The sequence below is a fragment of the Neolamprologus brichardi genome, chromosome 14 (assembly GCF_056152115.1).
Source record: "Neolamprologus brichardi isolate AB-2024 chromosome 14, ASM5615211v1, whole genome shotgun sequence".
NCBI classification, from domain to species: Eukaryota; Metazoa; Chordata; class Actinopteri; order Cichliformes; family Cichlidae; genus Neolamprologus; species Neolamprologus brichardi.
Window position 1 is genome coordinate 36072810 of NC_142117.1, and position 24299 is coordinate 36097108.

At 42.3% G+C, this 24299-nt stretch overlaps 1 protein-coding gene across 8 annotated transcripts in view; it reads left to right on the forward strand.

Annotated features, from left to right (window-relative positions):
- Positions 1 to 22872, forward strand: part of pak1 (p21 protein (Cdc42/Rac)-activated kinase 1) — a 74736-nt gene extending 51864 nt beyond the window's left edge. For 4 of the 8 annotated variants that reach the window (XM_087851240.1, XM_087851242.1, XM_087851241.1 and 1 more), the window contains 11 exons: positions 860 to 922; positions 1213 to 1329; positions 2345 to 2579; positions 6054 to 6117; positions 7630 to 7678; positions 9203 to 9315; positions 11619 to 11736; positions 12470 to 12569; positions 12847 to 13043; positions 14197 to 14334; positions 17946 to 22872. In XM_087851240.1, coding sequence (XP_087707366.1) covers positions 860 to 922; positions 1213 to 1329; positions 2345 to 2579; positions 6054 to 6117; positions 7630 to 7678; positions 9203 to 9315; positions 11619 to 11736; positions 12470 to 12569; positions 12847 to 13043; positions 14197 to 14334; positions 17946 to 18032 — 1281 coding nt within the window. In that variant the 3' untranslated portion in view covers positions 18033 to 22872. The remainder of the gene's footprint in view (positions 1 to 859; positions 923 to 1212; positions 1330 to 2344; positions 2580 to 6053; positions 6118 to 7629; positions 7679 to 9202; positions 9316 to 11618; positions 11737 to 12469; positions 12570 to 12846; positions 13044 to 14196; positions 14335 to 17945) is intronic. The other 4 variants (XM_087851246.1, XM_087851244.1, XM_087851245.1 and 1 more) reach the window with 2 other exon arrangements.
- Positions 22873 to 24299: the final 1427 nt, after the last annotated feature.

Genomic DNA, 24299 nt, shown 5'->3' on the forward strand with positions numbered 1-24299 from the left:
TAAAATGAATTCAATAAATGTTTCTACTTCACTCATTTTTACACTTTACACAGTTTCATGTTGGATTTTATTCATATTTTATTTAGCTGTGTTTGAGCCGGCTGTGGGAGAGTTGAAGATGTTAACTGGGATGTTCATGATTAAACTTAGGACAAAGTTAGAGAGGCGAGGCTGAGCTGGTTTGGGTGTTAGAGGGTTAAACTGGGATAAACTGGACAAAGGATGATGAGGATGGAGCTTCCAGGCAGGAGGAAACGAGGAAGAGGTTTGTGGATGTAGTGAAGGAGGTTGGTGTGATAGAGGAGGATGCAGGAACAGGCAGATGAGCCGCTGTGGCGCCCCCTACAGGAAGTAGGCAAATGTATTTTTCTTCTATATATTCAGGTTTTTACATATTTTATTTAGATTTTTGTTTAGAAAGTTATTGATTTCATCTTATTTAACTAAGTGCTTTTCTTTTGAGCAGTTTTTGATTGTAATATATTTTACTGAGCGAGTCTACTTTACTTTCTTTTCTTGTTAGATAATAGTATAAACGAATAAATGCTTTTTTCTGAGCATCTTATGGCACAGGTGTCCTTCCTGGTCTCAAATACAGAGCCAGCGTCATTGCTGGACGACAGATTCAAGCTTTAAGCTGAGAGATTCTTGTTGAATGAATGAGGATGTTTTGTTTTTGTCGCAGTGTGTGTGTGTGTTTTCTGAAAGACACATTTAAACCCAAATGTAAAGGTGAGAATAAGAGACGGAGGGAGGAGGATGATGGCACTCCTCTTCCTCCCGCTCTCTCTCTCTCTCCCTCTCTCTGCATTGTGAATCAGCATCTTTTCCTCCTTTCACCGTTTCCCTGTCTCTGCAGCTTGGCCACCAGCCGAGCGTCAGACTATCAGCGAGAGACAGAGAGGAAGAGAGGGATAGAAAGGTAGGATGTGTGGCATGTAGTGGCGTCAGAAGCCAGATGTGACCCGAGCTTTCAGACAGCAGTGATGATGAGAGGAGGGAAAACAGGGTGGAAAGACAGAGCGGGAGGCTGAAATCAGAGAAGAAGGAGAGCTAAAGACGGGCCGGAGGACTCCTCTGTATGATGAGACACTGAAGCAGTAGAGGAAGTGGCAGGAAATTCAGGAAGCGATGATGGGTCTGGTATCGTTCGTGGCGCATGTGACCATGATGTCACTGAGGCTCCGCCCTCTCTCTCCCTGTGACATCAAGCAGAGCTCCAAGGCCGTGTCCGAGACACCCGCCATAGCAACCGTATCTGAGGATGAGGACGAAGACGAGGCCGAGCCCCCGCCGGTGATCGCCCCCCGACCGGAGCACACCAAATCAGTAAGAACACAAACGCTGTCGCCTTTCTGCCTCTGCACATACGAGCTTAACACACACACGTCAGGTATTCATATCTTATGGGGACATCTCATTAACATAATGTGTTCTCTTGCTGCTTACCGCAACTTTAACCATCAAAAACCCTAACCCTGACCCTAAACCTAACCATAACCCAATTGTAACCCTGACACTAAAACCACATTTTGAGCCTTCAAACTTATGGGGACCTGGATTTCGTTGGTCCACACAACTATAGTAAACTTCCAATTTTTGGTCCCCACAAAGATGTGAAAACCCACCCACACACACACCCAGTGTCCTCACCTGTCAGTCCAGGTAAGCCCACTCATGTTTGCCTTCGCTGGACACATAAAACTTCACGTCTCCTGCTCTGTAGTTTTATTATTCAGAATTATTGTTTAAACAGATTTTTTTCTGATGAGAGTTTGTGTTAAAAAACAAAGATGGTGGGAATGAAAGCTTATTAAAATGAATGTTTAACAGGCATCAAAGACAATGACAACTTTTTACTGTCACTGTTGTTGTCGGGCAACATTGTTTCATCTCATCCTACACACACACACACACACACACACACACACACACACACACATTGTTGCTTCTCACTCAGACAGTTTGCGGTTGAGAGGCTGTTTCCACGGCGCCACTGCAGTTTCCTCGGTGATGAGTCTCATGCACCTGATTCTCACCATCCCTCTCTCTCTCTCTTTTTCACACACACTCACTCACACACACACACACACACTGTTGTGTTGTGTGTTTGTCTCAGTTAAACTCATTACTTTTACTTTAGATTCACTCTCCAGTGTTTTTATGGCTTACAGACAATCAGCCTTTATTTAAACTGTGTCTCACTGACGTCTCTGTTCCAGAGGTCTGTGGACAAAAACAGATGAACAGATAACAAAAGTTGTTTTAATGTCTTTCAGCTTCGTCTTTAAACGTCTATTTGGCACCGCAGATAAAAACAGGAGTGACTTTTTTCATCTTTCAGATTTACACTCGCTCGGTGATCGAGCCCCTCCCTCCTCCTCCCACGAAAGATGCTGCGACCTCACCCATCTCTCCACCGACCGCCGCCGCCGCCGCCGTCACCCCCGCCCAACCTGCAGAAGCAGCTCCCAGCAGCCCTCCCAGTGCTAGCCCCGCCCCTGGTCCTTCCTTGCCCCACCCACAGGACAAAGCCAGGAAGAAGAAGATGTCTGACGAGGAGATCCTGGAGAAGCTACGTAAGGCTCATTCAGACACTCGGAGCACGCTAACACGACAAATCTGACCCCGGTAACGGTTAGTGTGCTGAGATTTGGGCAACAGCTGTAACTCCACACAGTAATGGCTGTGAGGGCTCATGGCTCACACCTGCTAGCCAAGTTATTTTTATTGATTATTTTTAGATTTGAATTTTCTGTTCAGTCTGGTCTCAGTTAGTTTCCAGAGTGAGATTTCATTTCAGTTTAGTTGAAAACTCTTTAGATTTGATGAGTTTGAGAACAGAAAAGCTTTAAAAACACAGCCCACAGATAAACGTGGTGACAGCGAGTGAGCCTGCGAGCCTCTTCAGCTGCGTCCTGTTGTTTGGACTCGGCGTAAGCTCCGTGCCGGCGTCACCCACCTAGCTTTGAGGTGGCGTCAAAGATTTTGTGTAAAAGAGCAGCATGCTGTTTCTGTAGCGCTTTCAAGTTGTGCCGGCACCGCTGGATTGTTGTTTCTGGACTCAGTTTGTTGTCCCTTCGTGCTGTGCGTTAGACATAACTGTCGTTCCCTAAAAAGTTTGCTCAGACATTTATCTCCAGCACAAACTGAGGTCCAGCAATTTGTAGAAATTAATATAAAAAAGGTCATTTTCTTCATCCCGCCGTCGTACAGATAAATGAAGAACAGAAGCTCGGACTCAGAGTGGCTGCAGAGCTTTGTCTGATCATGCTTAAAGAGCATTTTTGTTTTGGTAATAAAAATAAGCAAATAATGGAAACAAATGTATCTAAGTTTGTGCTGTAACTTCATAAGAGCAACAAAAACATGTGATCAGAATACAAAGTTAAGGCATCGAGCGTCCACTGCAGAATAATCACACGTGGTAAAATATCTGGATCGTAACTTTGACCGGCTCAGATTCCATTAACCGGCTTTGTCACCTTCATTAAAAGCCTCAAATGTGTTTAATGTGTGTGCAGGTTGCTGACCTCTGACAGAGACAGATTACCACTCGGACAAAGGGGCAGATCCCCAGAGAGCTGGAGTCAGGCAGAGAGCCCTTTAGGGTTCTTTAATGTGTACATTAAAAAACGTTTCTATTTTTCAAAAGACATTTTGAAAAATAGAAACATTTTTTGAATGGTTAGAATGGTTTAGAAATAAGCTGATTGAATGAAACCATAATGACGTAGGCTGCAGGTCGACAGGGAGGAAGCATAAAGAGAGAAAAGCTGCCACAGTCCTGGATGCTAATGCTGCTAGCCAGAGGTGACAGGGCGATGAGTGATGGTGACAGAGCAGCAGTGCGAGGGAAGGTCACTGCACCCTCTGACATCTGCTGTGGAGGAAAAAGGTTCCTGATTACGGATTCACATTCACCATTTTCCGAACAAATACGGCTCAGAGTGTCTGATGCTTCCAGCCGAGGGGAGGGGTCCTTTTTAAACATGTTCAGAGTGAGCTCGCCTGAACAGCCTGAGGTGGACTTTAACAACTGGATCAATGAAAGTCGGTGCTGTCGATCAGACGGCAGTTTTATTAAGACATAAATGTTTGTTTGACTCTAAGTTGTGCATACTTTACTGTATGTGTCAGATATGGAAGCTAACAGAGGAGCGGTGTGAATCTCAGCGTGAACTCTGCAGTTAGGAAGTGCAGGCTCAGTGTGCAGGTTTGAGTCCGAGGCCTGTGGTCCTGATAATCCATCCATATTCTGATGTACCTGCTGCAGAGCGCAGAGTCTCCGTGAGCTAATTTTAGCTTCTCTTAGTCGTGACAGGACATTTCATCGCTTTATCCGCACGCACAGCTTCCCTCAGAGAGCAGGCTTTGAGTTTATTTTGGGCTCGTCTCTCTGCTGATTTCAGCAAACTGATTCTTATTTTCATGTTTAACATCATTTATGAGTAAGACGTCAGCGTAGCAGCATAAAAACCACCTTTTTTCCACGTGTGTCTGTGGGCAGCTTGTTTTCTGCTTCATTTGCTCAGACTTTCCATCGCCATGAAAGATTTTGCTTTTTGCTTGAAGGTCTGCAGTCTGTGAAGCAAAGTGAAAGAACTTATATAACATTATCACTTCTTGCTAACTAAAATATCCGCCTGCACTCGCTCGCTGTTCCTGTGAAAAACTTTATTATGGCAAGTCTTCATATTCTGGTTCCACCGCCCCCTGCGTGACCCCACAGAGCTGTGCGGATACTAACAATAAAAGATCCCGGTTTGGTTTTTCTAGGAAGTGATCCACAGATATGAACGGATATTTGAACTTTCCTGCAGACTCGCAGATATTCTCCGCTGACTCTGGCAGCTGACATGAGCCAGATGAGAGTAAGAGTCAAACACAGGAGATTTTATTCTATTTTTACTTGATTTAAAGGTTTTTAGGCTACTTGGGAGGGGGCACGTCCCACATGTTTAACTCAAGGGTCTGTGAGGTTTTTCTATTAAAAAGGAAGGTTGGAAATAGTCACTCACTGGTTTTTATCTCCTGAAGCTACGAGGACTCAAATATGCTAAATAAATATTCATTAAAACACATTTCATCGCCCCCCCTGTAATGCCTGTAACTCTGAACATAATAATAGCATTAATCTGAAAGAAATCAGGTGATTCTGAGTCAGGTTGGAGGCACTGATTCTTTTTGACCTGGGACCCTGATCGTAGGCTGCATCTGTCAGATTAAAATCTGAAAGACTAAAATGATTCAGTGCACCGGTGCAAAAGGAGAATTAATGGAGAAAATAAAAAGCTCTACCTAAATAAACCAGCACATTAAAGCATCTCATCTCTGCTCAGAAGTGTAGTACTTTAAAATAATTATGTATTAATTATTATTTAAAGTGAGCACAGTTTTAAAGCTTTCTTCGCTGCAGTGAAATGTTTGAATGTTTGAATGTTTGAGTAAGAGCCTGTATATATTTCTTGAACCATGCCACGCGCCTGTCCAGATGTGCTCAGGTCGCCCTCTGCTGGTAAGACCAGGATACTGCTTGTCTGTCTGCCTCTTCTGATCAACAGACCTGATATCCTCTGTCCCGCCCCCAGTTGTCCAATCCTCACGTCTGATTGGCTGTCCTATCTTTTCATCGTTTCCTAAAAGAGTGACTTAAAGTTTTGTCCTGTAATTCTGAACTGCAGGCAGAGCTTCTGTTTGTTTCTGTCTCTTCCATCCTGACTTTACAGCTCTGACCTTTTTCACGTCCTGTTTTATCTCTGACCCGCCCATCGCTCGTTACTGCCCTCCACCTCTCTTCTCTCTGCTCATCCTCCCAGTCAGCATGCTGCATCGACCTCAGTGTGATGAACGTAGAGTAGAACTAGGATGGATAGAAAGACACGCGACTCTTCTATCCATCCAAATTCAGCGATTCTGTAAATCAGCATATAAAAATATTTCAGCTCTCAGTGAGGGCCTGATTTTTATTTTTATTTATTATCTTTTTTTTCCTGCAGATCCTTAAAGCTGCTGTGATAAAAGTTTTTTCTCTTCTTCTTCCTCTAACTCAGGGACGATCGTCAGTGTGGGCGACCCCAAGAAGAAATATACACGATTTGAGAAGATCGGACAGGGGTGAGTCCAAAATCTGCCATCTGTGTTCGAAACATGAATCTTAGCATGTACACAATAAATATTCATACAGTACAATCTGTACGTGATGGTGTTGAATGACTACAAACTATACCTAAATGATGGATGTTCCCCTGTGGACTCCATTGGTCTTAATATTGACGCTTTGTCGGCCGCCATGTTGGATTTCTGGAGCAGGAGGTGACCATTGCTGTGTCCCAATTCCCAGGCCGCATCCTTCGGAGGCCGCATTTGAAGGCTGATTACGTTACAGCCAAGCGATGAAGGCTGTCCCAATTTGAAGACACCGACAAATGCGTCCTTCATTTCCCCAGATTTGAAGGACAGGTCGGGCGTGTCCTTCGTGGTCCAACCAACCCAGAATTCATAGCACAGCCCAGCCAATTCCAGTTCCCAACAATGGCGGCAGCTATTTAGTTTTAATATGACTGTTTCTGGGTCACAAAATAAACTCTTAAGATATTTTCAGGCGAGAATGTAGCTGTGTAAACTTCAAATATCATATAATTGCAAAAGTCCTCCGACGTTTTCGGAGACGTCTGTTACCCATCAGCTCGATAGCTGACCGGCGTTCAAGGCTCACTAGAGCCGGCGAGAACACCGGATCCCGGCTTCATCGTTTTCAGACCCCCGCGGTCCTTCGATACTCAGGTGAAACATGATATTTAAGTCACTTAGATAACTTAAAAATGAGTAAATCAGTTTGGCTGAGATTGAAGTTCTAGTCTTCACACAGCTGAATAAACGTCACACAGAAAATCGAATAAACAGGAATGATTTAATGATGATAGAATTTACTCGTGTCCTGATATATTTTAGATAGCAAGGAGCAGACGGCCGAGTTAATTAAACTCCACGAGAGCTGGTGACGCAAATCTGAAGGTTAGACCGTCCAATTTCACAGCCTCGCACTTCCGGCCTGCTCGGTCTTTGAAGGACCCGGCCCACGTAGACTGAGGTCCTCCGAAGGATGCGGCCTAGGAATTGGGACACAGCTCACATTTGAGTGTGATAGCAGCTAGCTTGGTTAGCTCGCTGCTTCTGTGCTTTAAGTCACCAAACTTCATCACAGTGAATCACTGATGATGTGGAAACGAGGCCGGCTCCAAAACAAAAAGCAAAACAACCAAATGTTTCGCTTTAAAACGTAAAACGATCATTTGCTATTTTTCCATCGTTGTTTCTCCTGCTGCACTTCAGCTTCCTTTGGTGAAACATCTGTCTTCATTATTTTAAAATGTCACTAAAGCAGATTCAGAAGGTATAAATGTAAAGTAATATTAACCGATGGACATTTGTGATTTAAAGACTAAATTTAAAGGTCATAAAAGGCAGCAGAGGCTCAGCTGTAATGTTTGAAAGCTGCTGTTTTAACAAAGACAAAAACTTTCCTGCCGTCATGAAGAAGATAAAAAAGAAGGATTTATGATCTTTATGAGCTCACAAAGTCCTGCTGTGTGATGTTTAACTGAGGATCTCTGCTGTCTGTTTCAGGGCGTCTGGGACGGTTTACACAGCTATCGACGTCGCCACAGGACAGGAGGTACTTATTTGTCCTCAGCATGATTTTCTTCTCCTCTTCACATTTCTCCGTTCTTTCAGATACAAAGGAAATGCTGACCATTATTAAAATCCAGCAAGTAGCTGCTGAGACATTTGATGTGCACAGTAAAGGTGGGAAACACGACTCCGACGTCCCACCGAAACGTCCACGTTTGGACAAGAATCGAGATAAAAGATTTCACCTCAAACTATTCGTGGCTTTACCAACATTTTGTATGGAGTCTTTTCTCGCTCAGACATAACGATATAGGGACTTACAGGATGCACAGACATACATGCAGATGTTTAATGTGTAAATCAGCGCCACCTGAAGCAAACAGAAGGAAAACTAAACCACTGTGTGATGTTAATCTACACCAGGGGTGTCAAACATAAGGCCCGGGGGGCAGACAGCCCGCCAAAGACTCCAATCTGGCCCACTGAACGGAAAATGTAAAGTGGACATAAATTTTAACTTTAACCTGTAACTTTATACTTTTTCTATTTTTATGACCTCCATACAACACCAAAGTAAATAAGTAATTAAAAAAAAATCAATAATAACAAATCTCCACAGTGAGCTAATAAATGTATTTTTCTAATTGTACACAATTGTTGCTTCCAGCCCGAAGCAGCATTTGTTCATCATGTAGAAAAACTGAGATGCAGTGTTGTGATTACACAGATTTTTTTTATTTGAGAATATCTCAGGGATTAAATGTGTAGTTAAACTTCTGTACACTGACCGAAAGACGACTTCCTCTGGTCCGGCCCGCTAAGATCAAAGCGAGCTGTACGTGGCTCACAGTGTAGAAGGAGTTTGACCTCCCTGATCGACACACTTTGGCTTCTTTGTGGTGAACAAGCAGTAAAACTGCTGCTCTCTCTCTTAAAAAACAGCCTTCCACAGTAGATCTGACAGCACTGGTGCTTGTATCTGAGGACTGGACTCCTCAAAGACCAGCTGGTCTCTAACCTGCCAGCTCTCAAGTCTGTGTGATGTCCTGTTGTCCCAGAATACAAGTCGTCCTTTTGCTGAGGCTTAAACGCCCTGAAGTCTGAAAGGTTTCCCCAGACGGAGTCTCAGACTAAACTAAACTAACAGCGTGACGTTAAAAACTCAGCAGGAAGTTTGAAGAACGTGTCGATTGGTGCAGACTTTAATCAGATGAGATGAAGTGAAGAAGAGGAAGAGAGAAGTGATCATATGGAGTTTGCACTGGGATGATATAAACACCCGTTACTGGATTTAGTCTGGCTTCATTTACCGAGACTTCCAGGTTGATTTTAACCCTCAGCTCGCTCGTCTGTCGGAATAATCCTCCTCAGCTTCGCTCTCTGAGGATCAGTCTGTGTGCTCGCATTTAAATGTCTGCCACGAGCCTTTCACTACCTTCAGATTTAAAGACTTCCCTGCCCTCGCGGCCTTTTCTCTGTCTGTCTGTCATCCTCTTGCATTGTACCTCATACACAGACTTCTCCTTATAATAATTCTTCCCTCTCTCTATTATTTTTCTCCCTAAAGGTTGCCATTAAACAGATGAACCTGCAGCAGCAGCCGAAGAAGGAGCTGATCATCAACGAGATTCTGGTGATGAGGGAAAACAAGAACCCAAACATAGTCAACTACCTGGACAGGTGAGGCACGCCATCACGCGTCACCACGCTGAGGGAAAACGTCACGGTTTAAAATCCCAGTTTTAATCTTTTACATTGTTTCACATTTTCACAACACCTGATTTAGAGCTTTGCAACAGTTTGTGGTGTCAGTGTTAACCTCATCATTGCACTTAAGTAATTGAAAAAAATGAAAATAGAAAAAAGAAAACACAAAACTATTATAATAGACGTGCAACTACTCCACAATAAAATGCACCTGTCAAGGGAACTTCCTGGACACCTCCAGGAGGTGTTTCCTCAGGGACAGAGCAGCTAAAGGATGAGATGTTTGCATGTCACTACATATTTAACATGTTTAAATGTTGTTGGGTGGGTGTTGTCCTCAGCGTAACCTCACAGGCTGGTAAGCATGGAGTGTTTCAGGCACTTCCTGAAAGATTAAAGCTGACAGATAAGACTTTCTAGAAGCTGCAGCTGAGCTGGTGATTATTTTGTTGGGTTTTTATTTCCTGTCTTCTCTTAATGGAGTCCAGCGACCAATCAAGTGCTTTTTTACTAAAAACAAAAACATGCATGCTTTAATATCTGTTTTTTTTTAAAGGAAATGATGTGTTTAGCTTTTCTTGTTTTGTAAAAAGAGCCGGTGTGACTGGACCTCTGTTGTCAATGTCTGCTGGGTAACTGCTGCATGAATCACTGCAGCACATTATCTCTCTGTGTAGATTTCAACAGGGGTGACGTAAACCCCCCTAATCCTCGCATGAACTACACAGATTCATCACTAACACTTTGAGTTTTTGTCTCTCTTTCATTTTTACTGCTGTTCTTCTCCTGGATTAAAAAGTTGCTTTTTAATCATTTTTTCTTCTCTTGATAAAAGAAGTCGTTTCAGAGCCACTTTCAATGATTTACTCTGTTGTGGGCAGGGCAGGTTCACCGTTGAGTGCCACCCAAAAACCTGATTGTTCCTCACATGTTGATTCCTTACCTACATACTGTGTGCAAACAAATATTAACATGCGAGTTTGCTAAACGTTCCCTTTAAACGCGGAGAACAAATCAGAGGCTCCAGATGTTTCTGGACAAATGATACACAGCAGGCGTCACCACGGAAACTCCAGCTCAGCTGACAAATGTTCAGACTGAAACGACTTGAGAGGTTACCCGGTTCGGGGCTGCTGTTGCCATGGTAACCCACTGGACATGTGTCTGTGAGCGTGGTGTCTGGTTACCGTAGTTACCTGTCTGCCTCAAGAGACAGTAAAAAAAAATGTGCGAGACTGGTGATAATGCTGCCATCCCCATGGAAACAACATTCTCTCTGACACTGATTTACTGTGTGTGTGTGTGTGTGTGTGTGTGTGGGAGGATCCGTGCTGACTTAAAAAAACATCCATAAACCCACTGATTGCTCCATTGTTTGGATTCATTTCTCTTAACTTGAGACAGCTATCGTAGAGGGAGGAGGAGAGTCCCAGGTTGGGTATTAAAGGCAGGACAGTTACATTTTACAGTGAGCCGAGCGGTTTGCGCTGTTTGAGGATTTTAGTCACGCTTCCACACAGACCATATGGAAACTGCAGAGAGCACAAAAGTATTTGTGAGTCGTTTCTCAGCAGTGCACACACAGAGCAACATAAATCAACTGATTTACCTTTAGCTGCGTCTCAGTGATCAGATGTGTGACGCGTTTCCTCAAAAACAAACACAGTTTAAACCTGCTGACACTGTTTGGTGCTGCTTATCAGTCCTGCTTGTTTTTGGCCTGCTGTCATTGATACAACAGTTAGAGCATTGTTACTGAACCACGCAGAGAACTTTTCACTCTCATCGATACATTGTTTGCCGTAATTTGGTAAATCTGATGCTAAAACTTGTTTTAAAGTTATTGTGTTACCAAATGAATTAAATATTAATAATTATTCCTAAAACTTTCAGTTTAATGTATCAAATAAACTCTGCTGTGTTTGTGGTTACCGCCTTCCCAGATCTAAATGTCTTTGACTTTGTGCTATTAAAAATGAAAGCTGAGGACTCGACCTCAACGTTTTATAGATTAATCAATTGAAAAGAAAACAATCAAGAAAAGCGGTTATTAAAATGATTAATTTGCATCTATGCCAACAAAACTTCAAGAGTGAAAAGTTCCAAATTACTCAAGGCAAAGCAGTTTACAGATTTTCTGACATTTGCATCTTTTTCTTAGCAGAATAGCAAAAAAACAAAAAATGGTTCTTGTGTTTAACTTTTTTCATGGTTGCAGAAAAAGACGTCACAAGTTCTGAAGCTCAGTTTCCAATAAAATGTCTTAATTTCAATAGTTACCTGGTGGGTGATGAGCTCTGGGTGGTGATGGAGTACCTGGCCGGAGGCTCGCTGACTGATGTCGTAACAGAAACGTGCATGGATGAAGCCCAGATTGCTGCTGTGTGCAGAGAGGTAAAAACAGCTCTCACTCTGAGATCACCGTTCTGTCTCTCGCGAGCTCCACATCTCTACTTCTGGGGGAAAAAAATGTTTTCTTTTGTTTGTTTTGTTTGTTTTTCCCACAATATTTAACGTGAGCTCAAATTTAACCTGGAGCAAAATTCCTGCTTTTCCTCATTTTATATCAGCCCCTCAAAGATAAATATTATCTACTCATCAAATTGTAATTTGTTTGTGTTCATCACTAATGAATTTGCACTGGAATTATATTTCAACAAAATAATCAAATTATTAACTTTTCCAGTTTAACCCATCTTTTTCTATACCCAACCCAGCTGCGTTTAACTTTGAAACCTAACCAAGTTATTACTTATGAAAATGAGCATCCCAATGAAAATAATACAAATCAAGTGTAAAAAGAGTTGGACAACAAAATGATTTCAAACCCTCCAACCTCCCTCCTAACCTCAAATGTGGACCTTTTCAACCTTTAAAAGTAAAAAATAACAACTTTGTTTACATGTGCATGAATCGTTGTGAGAGGGGGCAGACAAATGATCATGTGACTGTTTCACAAACTGCCCTGAGATCCACATTTCCTGTTCCTGTGGTGGTGTTAAACACGGCGTAGTTCAAAACAAAGTCTATGTGTAGGCTCCAGATAAACACTCAATTTTTTATTCTGACGTGTTTCTTTTAATATATATATTTTACATGCTAAAGTTATAGTTTTCTGTTTTTTCAGTGTCTCCAGGCGTTGGAGTTCCTGCACTCAAACCAGGTCATCCATCGAGACATCAAGAGCGACAACATCCTGCTGGGCATGGACGGCTCCGTCAAGCTCAGTCAGTCCACAAAAACTTACAGTCAACTCTTAACTCGCTGTTTTTACTTTGCAGTTGTTAAGGATACTGTTTTTAAATTACCCACTGCCAATTTTAAATGAATGTTTCACCACCAGGGGGCAGGTTTAGCCCAACCTTAAAACCTACATTTCCTCGAGAGGCGTTTTCTTTTCCCATCATCATCATCATCATCATCATCATCATCTACCAAACACTGCTTTATTAATGTTTTTTCAGTTTTTCCATCGACTGACTCTGTCTGCTCTCCTGCTCTCAGCTGACTTCGGATTCTGCGCTCAGATCACTCCTGAGCAGAGTAAACGCAGCACCATGGTCGGCACGCCGTACTGGATGGCTCCGGAGGTCGTGACCCGTAAAGCTTACGGTCCCAAAGTGGACATCTGGTCTCTGGGCATCATGGCGATAGAGATGGTGGAGGGAGAGCCGCCGTACCTGAACGAGAATCCGCTCAGGGTGAGTTCTGAGGGGGAGGCTCTTTGAAAAAGGTTAGAAAAGGGGAACGAAGGCCAAGATCACTTCAGCAACTCAAGATTAGCCCAACAGCTGCAGCTGTGTGTTACGGCGCACTGCTTAGTCAGAGCAGCCGCTTTCCCTCCACTCCATGCATGAATTAAGTCCAGACGCAGAGATGGATCCAGGTTAGTTTGTGATATTTTCTCAAGAACACTGAGATGATTTTAATGTAATAGGTTTTTTTTGGTAGACAAAACTTTAGATGCCCAGTTTGCCCAGCTGTAACCACCCCAGGCTCTCTCCAGTATCTTATCAGATCCTGGAGAAGAGAGAAGAAGACACCCATCCTCAAATTTATGAGAGAAAAGACTTTTGGGATCAGGACTCTCTGTTTTTCAGACAGATTGTATCAAAGTCTATGATTTATCTTTAAAAAGCCTCCTTACACATACAGCTGTTGGAAAATGAGGCAGATTTATCTTTCTGTGTATTCAGGTCAGCACAGTGCACGTGATCATACAGTACTGTGCAAAATGTTGAGGTGAGGAAAACTTGTGTAAACAATGAATGCTTTAAAAAAAATCATTTATTTTCATCATTCAACAAAATGCAGTGAACGAACAAAAGAGGAGTAAATAATAAATCAGTGTTTGGTGTGACGCTTTGCCTTCAAAACAGCATCAGTTTTTGAAGGAACTCGGCTGGTAGGTTGTTCCAAACATCTTGGACGACTAACCACAGATCATCTGTGGACGCAGGCTTCCTCACATCCTTCTGTCTCTTCACGCAATCACAGACACACTCGATGATGCTGCGATCAGGGCTCTGTGGGGGCCGTACCATCAGTTCCACTACTTCTTGTTCTTCTTTACCCTGAAGATAGTTCTTAATGACTTTGGCTGTGTGTTTGGGGTTGTTGTCCTGCTGCAGAATATATTTGGGGCCAATAAACAATCATTTATATTTCTGAGAGCATTCTTTGTTTACAGCATTTTTCCACACCTGCCTGAAACTTTTGCACAGTCCTGTATTTCTTCTGTATTTCTTAAGACACCACTGGATGGCACCAATCCTTCATTCTGTGACTCTGAGCAAGAGTTTGCCTCGTGGGGATGAAGACAGACATGTTGCTTGTGTGTGTTTCACGTGTTAGGCGCTGTATCTCATAGCAACCAATGGGACGCCGGAGCTGCAGAACCCGGAGAAGCTGTCGACTATATTCAGAGACTTCCTGAACCGATGTCTGGAAATGGACGTGGAGAAGAGAGGCTCGGCTAAAGAGCTGCTGCAGGTGCGTGTGTGTGTGTTTGTGTACATGTTTATACGTCTTTGTGAGGCCAGAAAATTGGCATGCTACCATACATGTGAGAACCAACAGTCACTTGTGAGGACACACTCACCGGTCAGGGTTAGGATTAGGCTGAGGGTCAGGGTCAGGGTTGGGATTAGGCATTCATTTTTGATGGTTAGAGTAAGCGGCTGGGAGAGCATTATGTCAATGAGATGTCCTCACTAAGATATGAAAACGAGTGTATTTGTGTATGTAAACATAACAAACAACAAAATCCAGGATGTTAAATGTCAAACATAAATCCAGATTCATTACCGCTCTGAATTTGTGTTGGAACGTTTAATTTTAGTTCCTCGCTGTTTCGATCGTTTGTGTTTATTGACAGAAAAAAGCTTTTAATGAAACTCTTTGGTTTCAGTTTCTCTGGGAGGAAAATGTACAGTTAAAGGTAGTTTAAATACAAATAAAAAAAGAATAAATAGACAGTAAATAAAAAATGTAAGATTTAACATAATTTGCTATTAAATAGAAAAAAGTTAATAAAAGATTTATTCAGTTGGTTTTGTGATGTTAAAGTGTGGATCTGTGCATCATTAATCTGACAGGCCGAGGAAGGAAACACTCTGATGTCTGGTTTGTGTCACTGTTCAGTGAACAGACGGCAGCGACGCTCACTCGATCTCGACATCCTTTAACCCCTAAACCTCCAAGATTGTTTCAAACATTTACCTGATAAAACCACAGATTTATTGAATAACAGCGACGAAGCTGAAAGGTCAACATGAACGACCTGTGCTGTGTGGAGAAGGTTCAGAGAATATAACAGACACTTAAGAGACATCTTCAGGTGAATAACAGTCAGTTTTAACAGGAAATTGTGTGGATCCTGGACTCTGCCAGGTTAGACTAACACAATATTTCATTATTAAAACTTCCTGAAAACAGAAAGAGCTGCACAAAGCTGACAGGATAGGTTAGAGAAGGAGTCGCAGAAAAGCACAAAGAAAGCTGGAAACGGGGGGATTCACGAGAGAAACTAGAACCAAAATTACCTGAAAGACAGAAAGAACACGTTGAACAGGAAATGAAACGACATCCATAAGACAGTGAGTCAGTCACACGGAGGACATCGAACTGCACTGCTGAGATTTGATGCAACAGAAATGACGCACAAAAACAAATCAGTTTTATTGGAAATTAGTAGCAACGAATGTGCCGTGATTGGCCACCTTTAAAACATCATATCAGACCAGAGCAGAGGAGCTGCTCTGGTCTGAGTGAGACTACAGACAGTCAATAAAGGGTCAGGGACTCATATCACACTCTAAATGAGCCCTGAGGAGTTTTTACTGCGAGCATCATTCACACACCTACCTAAGCACATGCGCACACACTCACTCCGGGGTTCAGTATCTCGCCCAAGGACTCACACAGGAGCATCCAGACTCAAACCACCCACCTTCCCATTGGTCGACGAGCCACGGCCGCCACTTTAAACAGAGTTCAATCTGCAGTATTTCCACTGCAGCAGAAAATAGAAATATCTCAGTAAAGTACAGGTTCCACTATTTAAATTTATACTTATTTTATTTCTATTGGAGTTATTTTAAATGATATTGAGATGTTGACTTTGTCACGATTCTCACTTTTTTAATTGTGACAATATTTTTCTTTTTTGTCACATCTACTTGTTTTTAGCTGCTGTAGACAAAGATTTTGTCAACTTTTGGCTCAGACAAAGTTAACTTACATATTGTGTTTGGGTGCGTGCATTTGTTCATACGTGTACTGATGTAGAGACATAAAGCCTTTTCTTATCCAGTTTTATAAAAACCTTATTGTCATAATATAGTTATGATACTGATATTATTAAACCTGACATACAGATCCTCAGCAGCAGCTCTAACGGAAAAGAACAAAGAAACATAATCAGATAATCAGATAAGAAGAACAAGCAGCCTCCGGAGAATGAACAGAAATTTGACTCTTTAATCTATTATTATTATTATTAATATTTTCACAGTTTGTGTATGTAAAGTTAATAGAAAGTTGAGGGTTTTCTTTTGAATATCAGAGTAATATTCAGATCTGCAGTTTTGTATTTGACTGGCATTGCTTTCCTCCTTCAGGCGTCGCTTATCTCGAAGTTACATATCTGACAGATTCATCTGTAATTTGGCATAAAACATCCATTTAGACTTGACGCTGAGCACTTCACCTCCTTCAGAGGAGCCTCACAGACAGACATTTTGAGTGGGTGTGGAGACGAGGTGGAGGTGTGAGTGAGGAGCAACGTGAGTTATGTAACTGCAATGAGTCAGATCTCACAGGTCTTTGTAGTGTTTCAGGAGGAGCTCTGTGGAAGATGTAATTCAATTTAATGGGTCCTCTGAGTGTGTGTGTGCAGTTCTCGTTGTCTGAAATAAAAGTTAAAAGGCTGTTTCAGGTGTGTGTGAGTGTGCATTCATATATTTGTGGGGACCAGAAATTGGAAATTCACCAAACCTTTGGGGACTAAAAGCCTGGTCCTCACAAGTTTGAAGACATTTGAGTGACAGAGAGACAATTAAATAAGAGGACTTCCACAGTTACTCAGGTTGGTTCATAATAAAAAGATTCAGTTCAGTTTTATTTATATACCATCAAGTCACAACAACAGGTACCTCGAGGTGCTTTAGACTGTAAAGTAAAGACAGATGATGACAGGGACGGTGCTGTATTTGCACTAAAGGCATTAAACTGATTTAAAGGGACTCACTGCAGATGAAAATAGTTTGCATGCAAAAGAAACAGCTGCTGTCACTTTATGTCTGAAGCACCCGTGTCTGTATTTATACTGGACTTCATGTGCCAGTAATCTACTAGTACTGGTCTATATGGTAAGTTTGCCATTTTTTGATGGTGTCAAACTTTCCCATAATGTCTCAAGATGCTCATTAGCCAAACAGCCTGTATAATTTTAGTAGTTTTTCTATTTAACAGTTTAAGAAAATACACCATGTTTAAAATGTACGTCAGTATTAATGAATTTCCTCTGCTTGGATCTGTGATGCAGTTTGACAGCAGTGACGTCAGTGACAGTCGGCACTGTGAGGAGAATGACTTTCAAAGTGTCCTGCAGGTTTCTGATAGCAGTGAATGAAGTAAAGAGTAACTAAAAACAGATTTCGAGCAGGTTACTCAACAAATATAATCCCTGTTTTAGGGTTAAGTACATATGTTACTACTTACAGAACAATCAAATGGAATAAAGGGATAAAGTTGCTCCAAAGAATCTGTTTTCTCTCATTGATGCTAAATGAAAGACAAAAACTCCTGAGAGCTCCTCCAGGTATCTGATTGGTCTTTAGGCAGTGACTTTGCACCTGTTGATCTCAAACACCACCTGCTCCAGCGCAGTTACAGCTGCAGCATAACTCTGCGTGGTGATGTGATCCACCTGTCCTACTGCACGCCCAGGGTCACACCTGAACTCGCTAAGCCTCCAGATCCTGCTCAGCGCTGCAGGCCTGTGGTGAATGTTCTGTGCAGTGAACTGAAGTCTTTCTCTGTTTCTCTCTCCCCCCTCTCTCTGTCCCCTCCTCCTCCCCGCCCCTCACTTCCTCCCTCAGCATCAGTTTCTGAAGATGGCGAAGCCGCTCTCCAGTCTGACTCCTCTCATTCTGGCGGCGAAGGAGGCGGCCAAGAACAACCGCTAGCTCTCCTTTGGCTCCTCCCTTCTGTCTCTGTGTGTCTGTGGTCCCTCCTGTGAAGGCGGCGATGGCTGCTGGCTGGGTTTGTCCAACCGTTTGAACGCCTTCACTCTTTCTCTGCTTCCTTGTTTTTCTGTTTTTACCTCCTCCTTCACCCCGTCACCTTTGACCCCAAGCTTGACCTCCCTTATCCCCCACCCCCCAACTCCACGCTCACAGGGATGGCAAAAGGCAACATCTCCTTCTTCGACACTCCACTGGACTCAGACAGGAAGGTGGGGCCTAACTGTAATGAAGTGATGTCATTTCTGGCATCGTCACCCTCTCAGCCGGCATGAACAACCACAGCATGGGAGCGAGAGCCCAAAGACTCTTTTTTTTTTTTTTTTTAATGATGTTTGTTTCTAACTGTAAACACCCCGGACCACAAACAGCCAACCAGCGCCCACTGAGTTTGTGTGTGTGTTTTAACTTCCTGTGATGCATCGGCGGATACGGCCGTACCCGTTTCATCATCTTCTAAAAGTGCATTTGTTGATTTTCATTTTATTGTTATTGTTTTTGTAGCGCGTGATTGTGAGTGTCACAACGGGGGATGTTGGGTTATTACTTCTGTTGATTGTAGCGTTAAATTCTGTAGTTTCTGACACGGAGCAGACGATTTGTGGTACATTGTCGTGTCTGCAGTGTGAGCTGTGAGTTAGAGGAGATTATTAATTATCAGGAGGAAACACTGGTGGACCCAGAGCCGTCGATGGACCCGGTTTGGACACGTTTTTCTCTGGAAGCTTTCATTTTACGCTGAGAGGAAATCATTCACAGCTGTAGGTTTCAAAATCAGGAGCAGAGTGCAGAATATGAAGTACAATCAATCTGATGCACATCTGGACAGCTGTTAGCACTGCTGCTATCCCGTTATGTCCCCTTACAGCTGTGAGGTTTACAGGTGCTGGATCTCCTCCAGTACACCAACATCTGCAGTCCTGTTAGCCTCACATGAAGGTTTTATCATCTCAAGATGTGAACCCTGGCTTTAAAGATTCATACAGATATGATTGCACGACTGTAAAGGTCAGTCGACCTCTCAGTGTCTGAACCCAAACTTGAGGGTCCCACATGTAAGTGAGGCCTCGGTCACACAGGCCTAGAGACTGACTGGCGACCAACAGTCGCTAGGGAAACATTAGCATTGAGCATTGAGTGCTTGCAGTGATCATTAGATAAAATTCATCACAAACAGCTGCACGAGCTGCACTGAAAGCCTTCATGCGACTGCACTGGTCCATGATTCGTATGGAAGCTGCAGGCTTATCAGCAAACACTCGCTGTCTCGCTAAAGCTGCATACTCGCTGGAAGCGAACGTACGAGTCTCCGGGTGTCTCAGTAACCCTCTAACATATTCACTACCAGGCCAAATGCCGATTGCAGGTATTCTTTGGTCTCAAGTTTATATTTGGGTCCCGCCCTCTTCCCATTGGTTGAAGTCCTGAAATGTTATTCACCGCTTACGTCATGTCGCTGCAAATCGCTTCCAGTGTGCAGGTAGCATTAGGGGTAGTGAAGCTGTGAAGAACGATGGTTTTGCGTCACTCAGGGCCCTAGCAGACCTGCAGAAAATAAAACTCCTTTATGGTTTATAGAGCAATAAGACGGATTTAGAAGTCACATGAATTGACAACAAAAAAGAGAAAAGGAAGCTCCTGCAACAGCTGCTCATAAGAATCCACATTTCTTATTGACACTGCTCAGGAAACAACGAGCTGCAGACAGCTGCAGAGATCAGGGGTGAGGATTGGTCGGTAGATGACCGTTTTGCACATGCTGATCTCTGATCTCTGCGTAAGTTTCTGTGAGCTTCCTAACTGATCACTCAGAGTTAAACCGGAAGTTATCTTGTCAGCTCTAATCCTGCTTCGACCTCTGTGCTGTTGACATCCTGTACGAGAGGAAAATCAAACTCGGTGTTTATCCATCACCAAACATGAGAAGTGGTTCCATCTGCGGCTCTGGGGCTTCGGTCTGCGGGCTCGACGCTCAGGCTGAGAGGAGAGAATGTGCATGTGAACAAACTTTTTTTATACGGTACGTTAAAGATAGAGAGAAACAAAATAATGAGTTGTGGCGATGCTGAAACGTGCAGTCACGAAGGACGCCTGTGTACGATACGGGAGATCATATCTTAATCCTATTTTTTAGAAGCGAGATGGTACGACGACGTTTTTCGTCCTGCCTGGACGACTGTGCGATACGAGGTGTATATTTTACAAGATGACAAAAAAATTACAGCAACAATCTGTTTTTGCCTTTGTTTACAAACTCACTGTTTTTATTTGATTGTTTTTAGCTGATCGACCAGAAAATTAGTTGTTTTTGATTCAGATGTCAATATTTGAGTAAATGTTTTGGAACAAAAAGTTTTCTTGTTAGCAAAAAAAATTTTAAAAAAAAGGAGAAACTCCTGTTTCAGGTTCAGATCCTGCGAGAGCCAAAGCATCCATCAGCAGCCATGACTGTTTGCTCACACAATGAACACTTGCAATGTAAATACTCAGCAGACGTTTCCAAAACATTTATTCAAAAACAGTCTCTATGATTTTATTGTTTTTATGTACTGTTAATGTACCTCTGGCCTTAAACTGTTTCAAAGATGCAGGACTGCTTTTCTATCAGAGTGACGGCAACGATCCACGGCAACATTTGAGGGATGCAGCTTGCTGTAATCTGCTGATTCTTCTCTTTGTTTTTCAGTTAATCCGTAAATTTCTCAAATATCGAAAAAAGTGAAAGCATGTTTTTCTCGCTGTAGAAGTTTGCTATGTAACAAAAAAAGTCCAAAAGCAGCAGCGATTGATTTTCTCTAAAAAAGGTGACGATACAGTCGTCACGTTTCCTAACCTGTACGCTCATAAATTGTGATTTTTTTTAACTAAACTTTAGTGATCAGAGGACAAGAAAACATCCTTACTAACTAGCACATATCAAAAAATATTGACATTTCCTGTCTCCAAAATATGTAACGCTGAACCTGTGATGGGTTAAATCTCTCACACGGTTAATCGATTACCAAAATAGTTGCAGGTTATTTTCTTATAGTTGCAGCATTGGCAGATGTATTAACATAGCATTCAGGGTTTTTCCTGGCTTAAAGTGAGCCTCTGTGGGACGATTAAGCACGTAAACATCACGGCAAAGAATCCCGTCTCCTCTTCTTTTTGGCCATGTGATAAACAAAAGTGTTTTTTAAGCTTGAAAACATGAAAGCCTTTCACAAAGAATCACAGTCCTAGTGGAAGACCAACCCTTTAACGTGGATGATGAACTCATGTTAATGATCTTTTTGAGGGCACAGATTTGGACAATGGCTGCTGAAGTGTCCTTAAGCAAGGCACCGAAGTAAACATCCAAAGCCTGTGTGAAGTGTGTTAACCACCACCGTGTATCTTTGTGTCCTGGTCTGAACCCCACCGCTGAGCTGAGCTGGACTTAAAGGGTTGTTCTGTGGTTACTCTGAAGCAAAAGTGTGTTTTAAAGTGGACCTATATATATGCTCACTTCAACTGCTGCAGCTTTGCATGATTCACAGTTCAGAATAATCCTTTTTTTTATCTCATACTGGGCCTCGGTGCAGCCCCTAACCCCTCGCTTTAAAGGTTCGTTTTGTAAAACTTTGTGACTGGCAAGTTGAAAGCCTGTCAAAATAAACAAACTGTTAGACTGTAAATAACATTTAGGGTGTGATGTCAAGGACAGGTGTGTATTGTGCTGCAGTGATATCAATTTAAGGTTAAATAGGGCCATGCTGCAGGCTTATGGAATACCACTTTGAACCACAAGATGGTGCAGCATGAAACATTTAAATCTAATCCAAGCTGCTTTTAGCTCAGCATTTGTTCAAAATCCATGTTATTGTCATATTTATGTGTACCAACTAAAAGAGAATATAGGTATAGAAACATTAGATTAGTTAAAAGTCGGCTGTTGGGGATTCACACTCATACTAAAACGAATTTGGAAAATGCTGCCACCTTGTGGTGAAAGTTTTTGTTAATTTTTTTTAGGGTTTTTACACCTAGTACCTTTAGAGGTCACCCTCCCTTTGAGCTAACTTTCCTCTGCCTCTCACAGAAGGAAAAAACTTATTTTGTGTCTGAGACAACCATATTAGGAACATCCACTCTCTATGATGTCATCCAGAGCCAAGAGTAAAAAAAAAAAGAAATACTGTCTGAAACTGAGCGTTTAAAACAGTCCTGAGCTTTAAACTGAAATAAAACAATACAGGAAATAACAGAATGAAAATCAATAAATAAAAGGAACAAAAGCTTATTTTGAAGCTGCTACCTAAATGAATCGGAGGAGAGATTTAGTACGAGCTAAAAACTGTGTACAGAGTAAGTAAAATGAGGATATGCATAATAGGTCCACTTTAACTCCAGTAAAACAGAAAATGTTAAACGTCTCTACCTGTGCTGTCTGCAGGTGTACAAACACAGAATATGTGCTTTAAGTGATCCTTTAAATCTCAGTAAAATGTTTTATTAACTTTTTTAATGTTTTTCTGGTTGGTGGTCCTGCATGTGGCGAATAAAGCCTTGATTGATCGATTGGTACTCATCTGTGAGGTCATTACTATGACGTACTTTGGTAATATTCCTAATTTTACTGTAGGAGGTGACTCTGTCCTCGCAGCAGTTCAGAGGGGCGGGTTCAGACTTGGTACAGTCCAAATGAAGGTCAAATGAAGTCTTTGCTCCCCGCTGTATCAGAGCCATAATTTATCTGTTTCTCAGTCATTTTGGATTTTTTTGAAACAACTCTAAAAAAATAAAAATAAAAACTACAAAAACTGAAAACCTGGTCTGTTTTTTTTTTAAGCTGCTGCGTGTACTGACCTGTTGTGTTTACACAATGTTGAGTTAAGGGGCACAACCAGAGACTGTAGGGGGCGCTAGAACAGAAATGTATATTTTGTATTTGTAGAGCTGTATTTATTGGCAGAACAATAACAGCTCTATTTTTAAGTATTTAAAGGTTTCAATTGTAGCATTGTAAGGTGAGACTCCACATCACTGCATTTTGATCTCAGCTATAATGTGAGGTCACAAGGTCACTGACAAAATGCTGATTATCAGGAAAACAGATTCCATGCTAAAACAAAACTCAGCCCTCGTCAGAGATGTGATGCTGGTGACCTGGTGGATGTAGAGCGGTTAAACAAGTATTTCCCAACCACCGTGTCGTGGTACATAGGTGTGTCATGAGAAATGGTCAGGTGTGCCTTGGGAGATTATCTGGTTCCACCTGATTGGTTCTCTGAGCGATTGGCAGAGTAACGGGCAGAACAATTATATCCTTTTCCACCAGAGGGCAGTACAACTACCTGCTCTAAAGGGGTTGCCAACTGCCAGTAAAACAGAAGAAGACAAAGAAGAAATTACATTAATTAATGGTTAATTAATAGTCATGGTGTGAGACGACGCATTGCATAATAGCAATAGATAAATATTTGAAAAGAAAGTAGTCAATCCGACCTGGGGCCTGGAGAAAGTTCCCACCCAGATGAAGGCCCTGGCATGAGTAGTGGTCTGTCACGACTGGGGCAAAAGCCGTGTGATAAGTGGAAAAGAGGACTCAAAGGCAGGTTTATTGTAAATGCAGAACACAAAGTGGGGATGGAAAAACAGAACTAAGGATAAACTAAACTATAGAACAACAAACCTGAACAGGGGGGAGGACGACAGGGAGAGCACACAGTAGGTTCACAAAGAGTTTCCAGGCGATGGACACGGAGATCACAGAGGATACAGACGAGGAACAGAGGCAGACACAGGCTGTATCCCAATTCAGGGTCTGCAGCCTTAAAGACCGCATTTTAAGGGCGATTACGTCACCGCGACGCGACAAAGGCTGTCCCAATTCGAAGGCTGCTCGAAATGCGGCCCTCAAATGCGTCCTTCATTTCTCTGAATTTTAAGGATCTGGCGGTGTAGACTTCGTGGCCCAACATATCCCAGAATGCATAGCGCGGTGGTGGGTGTGGATAATTTTGCCGAAAAAACCGCCCACTTACTTACTTAAAGTTTACTTTAAACTTACTTTAAAATTAAAGTTTACTTTAAGTAAGTAAGTGGGCGGTTTTTTTCAGAATATTATGTCACTTATTTATGTGCAAATGTTTAATAACGAAGAACATTAAAACATTCCTGTTGGCCACATGTCGGCAAAGTTATGTGACATTAGTGACGTTTGTACTAACTTGGTTTTAAAGCCTT